The 14,841-nt window shown below is 37.8% G+C and overlaps 1 protein-coding gene across 1 annotated transcript; it reads left to right on the top strand.

Annotated features, from left to right (window-relative positions):
- On the top strand, positions 1 to 9,725 carry LOC131891512 (uncharacterized). Its single transcript, XM_059241120.1, has 7 exons — positions 1 to 168; positions 1,548 to 1,804; positions 5,318 to 5,457; positions 7,315 to 7,436; positions 7,506 to 7,732; positions 8,806 to 9,042; positions 9,113 to 9,725. The coding sequence occupies exons 1-7, from the start codon at positions 9 to 11 to the stop codon at positions 9,263 to 9,265; spliced, it is 1,296 nt and encodes a 431-aa protein (XP_059097103.1). The 5' UTR covers positions 1 to 8; the 3' UTR covers positions 9,266 to 9,725.
- Positions 9,726 to 14,841: the final 5,116 nt, after the last annotated feature.

Raw genomic sequence — 14,841 nt, 5'->3', positions numbered from 1 at the left:
CTTCAAAAATGCGAAGGAGCATCATCACTAGATTGTTGGTCCTGATTTGGGCGATCAATCCAAGTTATGGGTTTAAATTTGAGACTTGGGCACCATCTATTCATCACATATTGGAACAGGAAACTACTGGATGTGTTATCCTCTCCAATGGAAGGCTTCCCGTCGCAAGTAATGTCGCATGTAGCGTTGTTATTACTATGAGCTCTTGAACTAACGACTTTTTCAAAGGCAAAATTCAAAATCCACCAGATGTGGAGGTAAAAAAAAATCAAATTTCAACAAGCTACATAGTTGCCTAATCACAAGGATTAAATTTCTTCAAGTTTGAAGAACGCTAGATTCATCTAAATGGGGAATTTTCGACAATGTCATCGAGTGAGTGATATCAAAATACAAAATTATTGTTTGATTAAAATTGTTCAAAAATTGTAAAAAGTTCGCAATTGTATCAAAATAGTAGCTCGACTATTCTCGAATAAAAGCGGCCATGCCCAAAAGTGAAAGTCCATCGAGTCTTGTAAGATCTTGTAATGTGTTTGTCAAGAAGTGCAGGGATGAGCCCTTGACTACTGATGGGGATCAAATTGATAGCTACGAGAGGTTGCGAACAGGTCTACCAACTTACATTTTCAATGGCCCATGACATTACTGGTGGAATCTCCGAAACCCGTTAGACAGCCTCGAAAAGTAACCCTGATTTTTCTTCCCGTCAAACCAGGGTTGCCTTTTTGGTCAAACCTAAATTTTTGCGTTGCCATGGAAGAGACAAGTGCTTTCACTTTCCATGTTTTCTGGCAATCTTGAATTTGAAATTTGATTTGATCCCATCACTACCCGCGACAAATCGAGCTCGTACAAGTCCTTTGATTTTCCAATATAGTCCGTTAGATGACTCAAGTATTTTGCTGAGGTCAAGCCCCTCAAAAATAACGCAACCCCTTATCAAGACTCTCATAGCACAGGGACAATTCATGACAAACTTAACCTCGTTTTCTGCAGAAATCCAATAAAACAAAATAATCATTTCTTATTGCAAGTCTGGACTAGGGCTTTTTCTAAAGTACTCCAGACGGACCAATTTCTGCAACCAAAGTCGGACAAAAGACTCGAGTTTAATTGGACTCGAGCCCGGACTTGCTCCAACTCTACCTGCAAGAGTGGATGGAGTAGAGTCAGCTTATGTGTAATGTATGAAAGCTTAAGTTTTACAAAATTTGAAAATGCTCTAGCGTTTATTGATATTTCCCTGGGTCAATAATATTTGAGTGATAATAATATTTGATATATAAGAGACCAAAATACTTCCACACTGCTCTGTTTTATTACGGCATGCTCAATGTGGTTTTTTTGCTAATAAGTGAGCCTCTGACGGACTGAAAAAAGATTTCAGTATAAAGTCGCACAGGGCTAATCATCCTTTCATTTCACTTCATTTGGGGCAAACTGACAACAGGGCACGTATGTAATTTATGGAAATAACTTTGAAAAATAAAAATAAGTCGTTAAATACCCTGTTTTAGCTTATGCTATGTCGCTTTATGTTTCAGTGATCCCAATCCAAGCTCAGCGCTTGGACATTTCGAATAGCAACTCTTTGTCTTCGGACATGGTTCTAAGTTTACTCCGAGGGATTTCTTGCCTGACGGTGATTGATCTCACTCTTGATAAAGAAATTATGGAGATCGTGACCAAACCGGAGGTAAATAAAGTTGTCATCATAACCAAAGAGCCAAGGGAGAAATTGCCTGAGATCTTGAGGAACAAAGCCCAGGTCTTCAAACTGAGTGCGAAGCAGGAGAACGAGGTAATGTGAACATGATTTGAAAGAGTGGCAACGTGAAACTTCTAATGATACGAGTATATCTCAACCATCACTCCTCGTTGCATGAGCATTGTTGATCTTTTTTACGGACTCCTTAGTGCTGGAATGGAATCTCCAGCAATCAACATGAAAAAGAACTGTTGTGTTATTAAGCTTTAAATTCATATATCTGATTCACCAACCAATGGTTTTGAAAAGACCAGTTTACTTTCCATTGACTGTTGATTGATTTGGAAGGCAAAAATGGCGTTTAATACCTTCCAGAAGGAGTCGGTGCATATGCTTTGACAAGTTTATTTGCAATTTTTTTTGTGCAAATTTAGGAGCTTTGTAATGCAAATTTGTTGTCAATAAAGACCATATTTATATACAAGTTTTGGCCGGCCCTAGTAATCACAATTGTGTGGCAATCCTACGTAAAAAAAAAACCAAAAATTTCAGAAAATAAGAGGAGGATCAAAGTATTGGCTTCCCGCACAGTCAATATAAAGAAAAAGTTAATTAGAATACCTCAGCATGTCACTCCTTTAAATTAACAATTGTTGCACCATTTTGATAACAGAGTTACATTCAATAGTTCTACAATTGAAGCATACGACATAAAGGCAAGTAATGCTATTCTATTAATGTTACAAAAAATGACATTATTGTAAAGGTAAATGAGTTCTTTGAAAATCAATTGGGTTAACATATCAGATTTGGATTCGATTTTGGAAAATATTTCGGACTCTTAGTCATAGCTANATATAAAGGCAAGTAATGCTATTCTATTAATGTTACAAAAAATGACATTATTCCAACAGGAAAGTTATATTTTGACTAAGGCAACTCCACTCAATCCCATCATTTTAAAACGTTTAAGTGGCAAAAAAGCACATTTATGTAAAGGTAAATGAGTTCTTTGAAAATCAATTGGGTTAACATATCAGATTTGGATTCGATTTTGGAAAATATTTCGGACTCTTAGTCATAGCTATATATTATAGCTTTTTATACCTCGGATTCGGATTCGGATCTGAGAAAAAAATCGGATTTGGAATCGTTCGGATTGAGCAGAAAATTTCGGATTCGGATTACAAAAAATCACTTCGGATCGGATTCGGAGACCTTGTCGGATCCGATGCACAGCTCCAGTGGGGTGAAGTTTGACATTTATCAAAACATGCGTGAGAATGCCAGGTATTGAAATTTTCTAAAGAATTGCCATTGGTGAGGTGTCATTCAAATTCAAGCATTTGGGTTACGATAACGTAAGTCCCATTGGATTACAGCCATTTAATGTATTACCTGATTTGACTGGCTGGTAGTCACTCTCTGACATCTTGGCTGACAATCACGGATAGTTTGTTTGAGCATCCGTGCTTTGGGCACGGCAACATTATATGAAAATAGCGGGGGACAAAACATAAGGTTTTGAGCACCATGAGTGGTGGGTTTTCCGCGAGACTTGGACCCGGCAAAACGTTTGAGCACTAACGTGACATCCTGCCTTTTCTCACATGTGGTTGGATATATCGAAGGTTCAGTCCAGAGAGAGGATCACGATGCTAACTCTGTTCAGATTGTTCAGCCGCATCTTGAATATGCCTCTCCCATTTGGGCTCCAATGAGTTCAGCAGGTTTGCAAAAGCTTGAGCAGGTCCAAAGATGTTTTACTAGGAACATTGAAGATATGAGAGAGCTCTCGTATTGGGAGAGGTTAGAAAGGTTGGGATTGTACAGTACTCAGAGAAGGTACGAAAGGTATCTGATATTGCACGTTTTCAAAAGTATCCATGAGCTTTGTCCCAACCCAGGATTTAGGGTCAATTGTAGTGACCGTAGAGGCTTAACGTGCGTTTTGAGAGCACCTTCAAGCCCTCAATAATCCAGGCTAGTTAAATCAATGAAGTCCACTTTTCTTTCTTAGCTCTTTCATTGTTCAATTTGCTCCCTTCAAATATTCGTAGGGCTTATGTAGGCGCTGATCCAGTGGCAGGATTTAAGTGAGACTTGGACAAGTTTTTTTGCTAAAATCCCTGAGCAACTCTATGTTCATGGGCTAGCCAAATCAGCAGCTGTAATTCGTTGGTCAACCAGACATTACATTTATGTAAATTTTAATGAAATAAGTAGTTATTTTCGTCTGGAACTGTTAGGAATTCTATGCGTAATAACGGTAACGAAGTCTGCTAAAAAGAAGCATAAAAATGAAAACTGGATTTAAAATCTTAGAAATAGCACGAAGTTCAATAACCATTCTAATTTTCTCAAAAATCAATGAAGCGGCAAAGAAGCAGTGTTTAATCAATTTCAACCAAGTCTTCAAGGAAAGCCCAAATGTGTAACCGTGCTTGTTGAATGGATTATCTTCAGAATTCAAGTGAAAATGTAGCTAAGTTTGCTTGTAATGATTATAAGAGAAATTTTCAAAAATAACACTCGTTTCGTGTTTCAAATGACATGATATATTAATTTGTGCTTTTTTCGGATTATGAAAGATCAAAACACAACTTTGTGGTAATCTTAAGTTTTGATAAACGTTTTTGGAGTCAAAAACGAAGATGATTAGGTCATTAAATCTGATGTTACTAAGAAGTGGTTTAAAAGATCTGATCATAACTTGTAGGCAAGTGCTAACGAAGCATGTTCCCACTTTTCATTAATTACGTTTTTGAAAATTTCATTTTTTCCAATGCTCTTAGGTATGTCAGTTTTTTGCGCGGGCTAGAATTCGATAAAAAAAGCCAAAGCTCTTCCTTATGATTTTACGAGTTAGAAAATGCCAAGATGGGTTTGGATATTTCCATCAAAGCTTTGAAGACCTTTTTAACCATTGTGTGATCTTAGGCAATATTGGCAATAACTGAATTTCCCTCGAGAATATTTACTTTTACTTTGTCCTCCTAGGAATACATATTTCAGTACACAATTATATGTAATTAATGGCGAATATAAACTATTTTTCAGAAATTGACCAAAACACAGTCCAAAAACTTCTTGAAATGTATAAATATGGACTGCGAACTAGTTCCCACCCCCCGCCCCCCCAAATCGATCGCCTGTCCTGTTCTTGTTCATAGCAACTTNAAAAAATATAGGTAGATCTTTTCAAATAAAGGCAGACCAATTTCATATTATCTAATTGTAAAGTGGTTCGGTTCAAAGTTATGTTGTCCAAAGCTTATGAAGCTGACCAAGAGCAGGCCGAAAATTCGACTTTAATGTTTAATTTACAATATAACTTTGAACTTATCTCCCGAGTTCGCCAAGCATAGTCTTAAGCTCAAATCTATTCAACGAGATCTTGTGACCGTAAGAGGTGCTTATTCGCAATTCACTTCTCTAGAACTCCGTGCTCAGTGCAAAGTCAGTCGGTTTGATGTTCAGCTACTATCAGAGGAAGTGCACCAAAGTCAATTTCATTCAAAAGCAATCACGCACTCCATAATTCAAATTCGAACCTCAAGCGCGCTCTGACAGCATGGAAATTTGATAAACTCACCGCTGTTCCAGATATTTTTTGAAATTTGGCCGCCTGCCTCAACCAATCCATTTATCAACATTTGGAAACAAAGTCAGGAGATCTTCCTGAGACACCCTTTAACTCTAAATCCACACCCTCTGAATGGAGTGACCTTGAACTTGATGTCTGTGTAAGTATTTGACCCAATCATTTTACATGTTCACTCGATTAGGCAAGGTTCCACCTGATACCCTTTTAAAAGTTTGGAATGGCACAAGTCGAGAGTTTTTTTGGCCGTCAGAATATAGAAGAAGTAACCAAGAAGAGTAAAAATCGAGTTTGTTGTGGTTTTTTACTGCAGCTGAATCGGTAACCAGTCGACAGTGTAGCTCTAGCTAATGGAAAGCAGCGCCTCAACAATTAGAAACTATACCCTAGCAGCCTGTCAGCTGACATTCATTCGCTCTGAAAACTAGTCTGCCTGGCTGGCTCTCATCGCACTCTAGGAGTTGCTTCCTCCATGGTCAGAAGTCGTGTGGGGGGGAAGCGTACCTAGAATCCAGGATGACCCAAAGATCAGCTCGCAAAACCTAAAGATTTATTAGCAAAACCCACAGACGCGGGGATTGTTTGATAAACAGATCTACAGTTTGAGGTACAAGAAGCTAGATTGCCCAATTAAAACCTCTGGACATTAAACAGGCCCTAAAAGGAGGCTGGTTTGGAAACTGCCTTCCTAAAGCTTCTGAAATCAAATGGTCTTCCCCTCGATCTTGCCAACCTGAACAAATTGTTGGTAGATCTCAGTTATAGGGAGCTTTAAGTTATGGGGCATGCCAAGTGAAGGAAATTCAAGAGAAAATGTGTTCCAGCACCTTGATTTTGGGCCTTTTAGGGGAGGGGGAGAACTAAGACAAACATCACAGTCAACATGCATTATCCGCCAATAGAGTTTTCAAAAAATGGAATGATTTTGAGTGAGCTGTGTTACAAAACCCAAAAAAATGAACATGTTTGGTGTTAATTGGTGAACGCGCTATCAAATTGGCTAAGTTCCACAATGCTGTTTGCTTAGACAAGCATGTAAAATGGAATAAATGTCCAAATTCAATGCATGCACAGTGCGGTTTGGCTGGGCATGTTGTCTTTGATTTCACTCCATGGAATAACGTCAATTGTTCATGAACGCGTTCACTTGACAAGTCCTATTCATGCTAATTTGAAGCTTTCCATCAATATCAGATTCAGTTGGTCGTGGAGAGTAGGCTTCAATACATCAGAAAAAGAAGAGCGAGACAAGGCTAGGTACCTCTGCAAGGCGTTTTGTTCAACCTGTAACTTCAGTGCTACGCCATTCAGCTTTGAGCTTTGTTGGCACATCTGCACCCTCGCTCCCCCTGGTTTCAAACATTAGAACGTGATCTCAACTTGTGGCATTGATAAAATTTTCTCAATCTATCTTTGTGAGGACTGTAGGGATCAATCTCACTTCAATTGCGGTTTGCAAATCAGTGATCCAAGATTTGATCAATTTTGACTTTTTCAGCTCCAGCCTGGATATATGTTCAATGTACATTTTAGCTGAAGAAATACACTCACTTATGTCTGTCTCTATGCCATCAGCTTTTCTGATCTTTTTATATGAAGGCAGACATCATTTTCGAGACATTGCATTAAATAAAACTAATTATTGCGGGTACTAATTAGCTACACTTATAGTTATATTTAGTTTCGGAAATGAACACGGGCTCTCAAAATGGCCTCTTTATTCGCCTGTGCTCAAGAAAGGGCACTCCATACGCCCAAGAAAAAGAACAAAACGAAAACGGTATCGGGAAGGAAAAAGAGGCATAATAATCACGAAACTTCATTTAGGATGTGACATGCGTTCCCCCCAAAGACACGTCAGTGCTTGCAAATTCTTAGTAGAGCAGGTCGAGAAATTTATTTTCAATACTTGTTGCTACTGAAAGAAACTGTAAATAAATTTGCCATCATACTGAAGAGTGCAAAAATGTGCCATTGTTACACATCCCTTCTACTTCAGATATCCTGATGTGCTTCCTCCGATGGAAATCATGATAATGGACACTCTTAAAAGGAAGTACGGATTCAAGAAAATGACTGTGATTGTCCCTCTGGATGACTATGCTTTAAGTATTTCTAAATGTAAGTATGAATACTGATGCATTGGAGGAATTTGAGGATTGAACCATTGTTTGTGCCTCGATACAAAAGATCCTTCGGTCTCCTTGGACGAATTAAAGGCGAATATTTACGACGATTGCCAACATAAGGATTTATTTGACGCCATCAAAGTTCCACCCGCCGATTTCAAAGAAGGAATTGAACAATATGAGTATTACTTTTATTCCTGGGGATGGGCTTGTCAAGGTTTTGAACCGACCTTGATCAATTGGATCAATTCTTCATCAAGCGAATGGGATCAGAAGCTCGACACAGAGGTACGCTTGAATTGCAATTATTTTTCAAACTGTATTTTAATCATGCTCTTTTCAAATTGTTCAATTTCAATTACGATCATTCTTTGATTGCAATGAACCTTGAGAAGAAACAGTTGATAGATTTTTGGCGCATGACCCGGAATTTATTAACACCACATTTTCGCTTTCGACCGATCGTTAAGAAACTGTTGAATCACTCAACCTTGTAACAATCCAAAAGTTCATTAGTTTTTTGCCACAATCAATGCAGCTATCTCAAAATGAGTAGAAAATGTAGTATGGGTCCTCTAGCTCAAACAGTAACTAGTTTTGCAATCGCATTTTCAAAAACTGGAAATTCTGTGGTCCCACCAGCAAGTTAATGGAACCCTGTCTGAATTTGCGAGGTGACCCTGGGGAGGCTGCCTTCTAGTGGTCATTTCCAGAACTTAATCCTGCAGCCGTTTCTTCTCAAGGTTCATTCAATTACGTAGGTATCCTGAATTTTTCTATTTTCAAAAGAGTAAATATTAAGCAAAATAAAACCTTAAGGCATAGTGTTTTAATGATGCGTTGTTTGCAATTGATGCAAAAGTTGTAGAGATACCTTACTTCCAATTTCCTATGTACGTATTTAAGAGAATCCTATGTCTTAAAGCTTTACTCTCGATATTTTTGAATTTCGCCGGTTGCCAAGTTTAAGCTGTGTTTGAAAGTATTGGCGCAGCATTGCTAAACTAAGGCATGGGGGCCCTTGATGTTGGTATCATCCAAGCGGTGGGCTTTTAGTTAGGAGCTAGTTCCATCCCGGTTTCGCTAGTTTTTTGGCCTCACACATCTATGCCTAAATGTAAATGATCCTGAATGATGGCCACCTTTGGCCTAAAAACTATTTTCTTCATAAGTTGAATATATCCTCCCAGATCATTTTGTTTTCCTCCAAAGGCTATGATCGGCTAAACATTTTGTGCACCATAGGAATAACTTGTTGTGGATTATGACCCTAAAGCTAAATTTAGATCTGGGTACTCCCACTCACAAGTACGTAGGTGACTACTAGAGGATTACTAATCGGTTTTCTGTTCTTTTTCCAGTTGCTCACAGGTCAGGCTCACTTTTCAATTGGATTTTTGACTCTTCAAAATGAAGCTTTAAGTAATTTGGTTTCAAGATCAATTTCTTACGCCAATTATGATGAACATGCCATTACTCGAACTCCCCAACCCACTCAAAACCTCTTGAACCTATTGCAAGTATTTGATTTGGCCACTTGGATAGCTTTGGCCTTGGCACTATTGTTCTTCTCCATTTTAATCTTTGTCTTTATTAGGGTAAGTGGTAACCAATTTGAAACAGGCATTAGTTGCAGGATACAATTGACAACGAAATCAACTACTTCAGGTGTATAACTCCTTGGATGTTGTTCAATGCCAAAGAGCCAAGTTCGCAGACGTCTTTATTATCATATTCAGTGGATTCACCGAGCCAGATCCAGTTCCTTGGTTCAGCAAACAATGTAAAGGAGGTAAAATTGAAACGCTAGCCTTTTTTTAAGATTTTTTTTCAAATCCTTTTGGTACCATGCCGAAGAAATGGACACCGAATTCATGGTAATGAGAGACTGAAAGTAGACTTTGAAAGTTCTCACTTTGGTTTAAGCAGTTTCTGCGAAACAGGACATTCAAGAATTCAGTTGTTCTCGACAGAAAGTACCTTTTTCAAACAATGACCTACCACGGTGTGATTTCCGTCCCCAGCGAACGTTTTTATGTATTGTGAAAGCCTTGTAGAGCTAGAAACATGAAAGTGAAGAGCACGAGTTCCCAAATAGGCTTTTTAGTGGACTTTTAAAATGCGTCTTCTTGGAGTTCAAATTTTTACCATAGCATTTTTACCTGTTGCATTTTTCATTTACTTCTGTGTTTACATATCCTTACCAGTCACTCAAATGGCATTGTGTTTTAGATGTTTGGGAGGGAAAGTGCTTCTAGTATTTCCTTGTTGTATGATTTGGAACCCTGATCAATGTGAAGCTAAAATATACCTTACAATTTGAGTTGTGTTTATCAAAATTTGGCGCCTTTCATTACCCTGGCCGTCACATCGCACTTAGTTTAATTGTTCAGGACCTTGGAGCTAAATGTCTAATTCTTGATACAGGCATGTGCGCTCAGATTGCAACACTTTTTGATTTTGCTTTGATTGTGTAAGATGCAAATAATGTTGTACCACATGGGTTTGGAATCGAATGTACTCAATAACTAGAACCTAAAGCACTACATGTTACCTGATGTTTCCCTCATCATAATTGATCATCCATAATAACTTGTTCTTGGTGAAGCTCGGCTCGAGGCTGGCTCAAGTATCCTTTGTGACGGTCTTGAACCGATCTTGTGTCTTAAAATGGACATCTGGCAACTTGCCTTGCAAACGCCCAAAGATGGCAAAGTCGAATTGTGAACCACCGGCGCTTTCTAGTGGCCTTGAAAGTTTGTCAAAAAAAGTATGAGGTGTGTAACTTTAGATTTTTTTTGCATCTTATTTCCATTTTGGTACCTTAACCGTCGTGTTCCTACAACCATGCTTTTCCATAGGTGGTTTGAGCCTAGGAAACACAAGACTAATTGGGTTTCTTATCAACAAGTTGCGATATGAGTAGGGATACCACTTTGAAATATTCCTTCGTGCCATGGTGTTAGGTTCTCACAGAATTGAGACACATGAAAATAATGTGGTAAATCAAACCACGTCCAATTAATATTGTTCAGCAATAAAAATGCATGTTAGCCCAAATGGTCAAGAAAACAGATTACAAAATCAGACCTTTTTAAAGAAAATCTCAAACGTTTACGAAGTTTTTGACACCCTGTGCGTGAGGGTGTAGTTGGAAAAAGAGCCAGACCATGAGGAAGGTGATAAATGATTAAAGAGAAATTCAACTGAAACATGAACTTATTTCTATGATCAATTAAAGTGCATCTTATTGCCCAAGTTCCAATGGTTATTGTATTTAATAACATGTTGCTCTCAAAACCGTGATGGGACAAGGCATGGAAACAATGGCGACAGTGGTTTTGGCATGGTCAAGCTCCGAAGATTATGTGGTGTGACCCATCAAGATGTCAAGTGAGGGGGAGTGTTGAAATAGCTATTCTATTTTTCCCTCGCATCTATCTCTATCTGTGCATATCTATGCCTAAGGTGTCTTCCCTTTCCTTTTTCTGTTTCCAAAAGTAACATGTGTAAGAGCTCTGGAGAATACAAACGTCTTTGAACCGAATCCAATTTATTCAATAGGCTCTTCAATCATGGTAATTTGGAACAGGCACACGCCTGACCCTGATTCCATATCAGGTATATGATCAGGGTGGGCAATTTTGAGAATCAGCTTGACTTTGGACACAAAGTGTCCAAAAGTGTCCAAAAGTGGACAAAAGTGGGCAGAACGTGTCAAAAAGTATGTACAATTGTCCAAAAGTGGGTTGACAAGGAAAAATTTCAAAACCCTTTATCATATTATTTCTTTAACTAATCTAAATGTTAACCAGCAAATGGAATCAGTAATTGATAAAATCTAAGCTTTCTTTAAATACCTAAATTTCAAATGACAGTAGCAACTGGCCTTTGTAGAAAATAGGCACATCAATTTACAAACAGTTTTTATTTCCAAAATATATACTACATTGGGTTTCAGAGAATCTCAATTAATTATCTTGATAGGATACAGCTTTGAAATGTTAAAACAAATATCATTGATGTTTTGAATATAAAAGCCAATGCCACATTACAATCAAGGCATTTGGTGGTTGGGTAATTTCAACTAAAATCAAGTCTGAAATTACAAAACCTTAGCACCTCTATATCAAATATTCAATGCTACCTTTTTAGATTTGTGAGTAGTATGTGCACTTTTATTTCTAGTTATATATAAACAGCAATAAATGTTTCTTTGAAAAAACAAATTGATTCTTCTCATTTTCTGACATCAAACGCATCTTTAAAAGCTAAAGAAGACTTACCTAACAATTTTTAAAATAACTTGCTTGTGGAAGAAAATCATAAAGGTACAAAATGCATCATTCTTAAATTTCAGCAATTGGGTATGATGTTCAATTTTCAGTATTTGCTCTTTTTAAGAGGCAATCCATAATGACTCATGATTTTAAACAACAGTTTTGTTACCAAAAAAAGTTAACAATGTTGAATAGATGAAGCTATTTAACGAGAATATACCATTTAGCTTTTCCAGTTTTTGAATGTTTTGCACCTGCTGTATTATGACAGAGAGAGGCTTTGCTCCTTGCTTGCTGTCTTAGGTGAGATAGAGCTGAGAACCTCTCTTTCAAATATCTTTTTTCATGTTAGAGACATATGGCGAAGGTTTTAAAGACTTATTTTGCTTTTGGAACCATCAATGAGCAATTTTTGAATCAAAAAATTGGGTTTCAAGTAGAATTTCTTTTAGATTTGTAGTTTTAAAGTTTCGTATTTTTGTCCACTTTTGTCCAACCTCATTTTTGGACACTTTTGGACAGGGTTGGACAAAAGTGTCCAAAAATGAATTGCCCACCCTGTATATGATGCTTTCAACGAACGGCATTAGGCCTACCGTTTTAAGGACGGGTGGACCTACGTGCGGACGAAATATCAAGTTCCTCTACGACTCAAAATTTTCGGCTTTTTAGTAATTTGTTTAATATGGGTATATATTTTTCATCCCTGAGGATTTTTTTCAGGTGGGCGAAAGCTAGCCTATGCTTTAAAGATGCAAGCAGCTACCGATGACACACTTCTAACGAATTGTGTTTAAGCTCATTTGACATTAATTATGTGAAGACACTACGCTCAATTTTGATAAATTTGCCATGTTATTAAGGTTAGCGCTTAATTGAGCACCATTTTGTCCCACCATAAAAGCTCGTTCGGGCTCCCTGAACAAACCGATTGTCCTTCGCCGTGTTTTGACATGAGAAATGAGATTTCGGTTTGTCCAGGAACTAGCAGAGAAAACTACTTGTGAAAACGTATACCTCGCCAATTGCTTGCAGCATCTACACATAATATACCAATGGTGGTGGCACACTTCAGGATGACAAGTCATACATGGAACTGTTTGAGAATTATTAGTATATTAATTTTCAGATATCAATAGCAAATCAGAAAAGCTATGGCACAATATGAATAATATGGGATGTTAGATGATCGACAGGTCTCTTAATTCATCAGGCATTACAAGCAACCTTTTGCGCTAATCTAATATGTTTGCTTCTTTCTTGAAACGGTTCTTGTTGACAACGAATCCCAAGGTCAGAGTTTTTGATGATGCGGTGAGATTGTGCGTGTGTGCGTGTAAAGACGAGCTAGAACTCCATGAAGCATCATGTAAAGTTGATATGCTATTCCGGAAAGGCTATGAATTAAAAGTCCGTCACCCCTTCGAAATAAAGGCCATATGTTTGAAAATACTCTCGTCACCTCGTTGATCAATTGAAGGTCACTTGGAATACTCCAAGGACTAAACACACATTGATCAGTGATGATTTACATATTGACCTCGAACTTTCAATGTTGTTTTTGCTTTGATAACGTACACTATCACTTCAGCATTAATTTGTCTCATCAAATTTAATACGATTTGACGGCTTTAGCTTTCGTCTTGGGTGAGGGTTTCGGACTGCGTGTCGTTGCTGGAGTTATGCAAACGGACAACAATACCATTAACGAAGTGATTGAAGCTCCCAAAATGGTATCCATTCCACCACAAGACTCAAGAATGCGAAATAGCACAAGTACTTGTCCACTAGATTAAGAATGTCTGTCCATTTCAGAAGAACTAGTTTATCATTTGTTGTTTCAGGGAGCCGTGATATGTTCTCATTGGGGCACAAAAAGATGTGTACGAGTGGATGAGTGTACTAAAGTTAAAAATAAGGACAAAATGTTGCTTGAAAATTATACTGTCTACATATTTGTATAACCACATCAGCTTAAAAAACAATTCAGATTGTTTTTCATTGGACTTTTGATGTTGGTGATCGAAATTTTATCACCATGAATTTTTTAAGAGCAAGCTAGTTTTCGCCCACCTGAAAAACCTTCTCAGGGATAAAAAGTATTCACCCATATTAATCAAATTACTAAAAAGTCGAAAATTTTGAGCCGTAGTATTTTCAATATCAAGTAGAAACTTGATATTTCGTCAGCAGAAAAATGTAAAAAATACTGATAAAATTGCAAAGTTTGCAGAAAATTCTAGGACATTCAATCCCAGCAACGGTAAGGAAATCCGCCAAAAAATGCAAGAGTTTTCAAAATTTGCAGGATGCAAGTTTTGGCAGGCCTTAGTAATTACATAGTGATTTGAGCCTGATTCTTGAAACCGGTAAGAGAGGCGGATTGACCAAAGAAGATGACATTGGAGCAGCTCTGACCTTTTCAACATTTTTATGTCAATCGATAGTTTCTCAACATTCATGATGGATTAAAATTCAGCGTTTAAGGGATTGGTAAAAAGCTAATATATTGGATTCAAGAAACATTATTTGGTTAGGTGAATCTTATTTTTCCAAAATAAACTTTTGCACGTCTTTGACTTCCGAACATTTTGCTGCTTATAGACAATTCCTCCTGCATTCATGATGGAAGCTATTTATGGAAAAGTCAGCAAAGAGGCTAGACAATGTTTGGACTTGGTCTTAGCAGGGAAGGATCCTTCCGTAGTCAATAAGCCCTTTATTATAGAGGCTTTAGCTACTTGTGTCAATGATACCAGGGTGCTGCTTGGTTGAAGAGGTGTCTCCACTCATAGTTGAGCAGGCTAAAATAGTTTTGGAGAGAACAGTCTGTCCAGTTTATTCAAAGCAGCCTTGTCCTGATGAAGGAAAAGGCTGTCAGTTTGGCCACCCTAAATGGTGGCAAAAACTTCTCAAGTTCGGCAGAAAACGGCAAAAATTAGAAAACTTGCGCCCACTCTGACGGTAGCCTTGACATGTTGGGAAGGGTATTTTGTATTGATGTGCGAGATACTAATCCAGAAATATCTCTCGAGTCTGATGGAGTTTGATTTTTGCCATAATAATCAATCATTGCCAGGGCTGCCATGAGGTTAATCTGTTTCCAGTCAAAATGAC

The sequence above is a fragment of the Tigriopus californicus genome, chromosome 12 (assembly GCF_007210705.1).
Source record: "Tigriopus californicus strain San Diego chromosome 12, Tcal_SD_v2.1, whole genome shotgun sequence".
Taxonomy (NCBI): domain Eukaryota; kingdom Metazoa; phylum Arthropoda; class Copepoda; order Harpacticoida; family Harpacticidae; genus Tigriopus; species Tigriopus californicus.
Note: the sequence above shows the minus strand (reverse complement) of the source record. Positions and strands in the feature narration are given on the sequence as shown.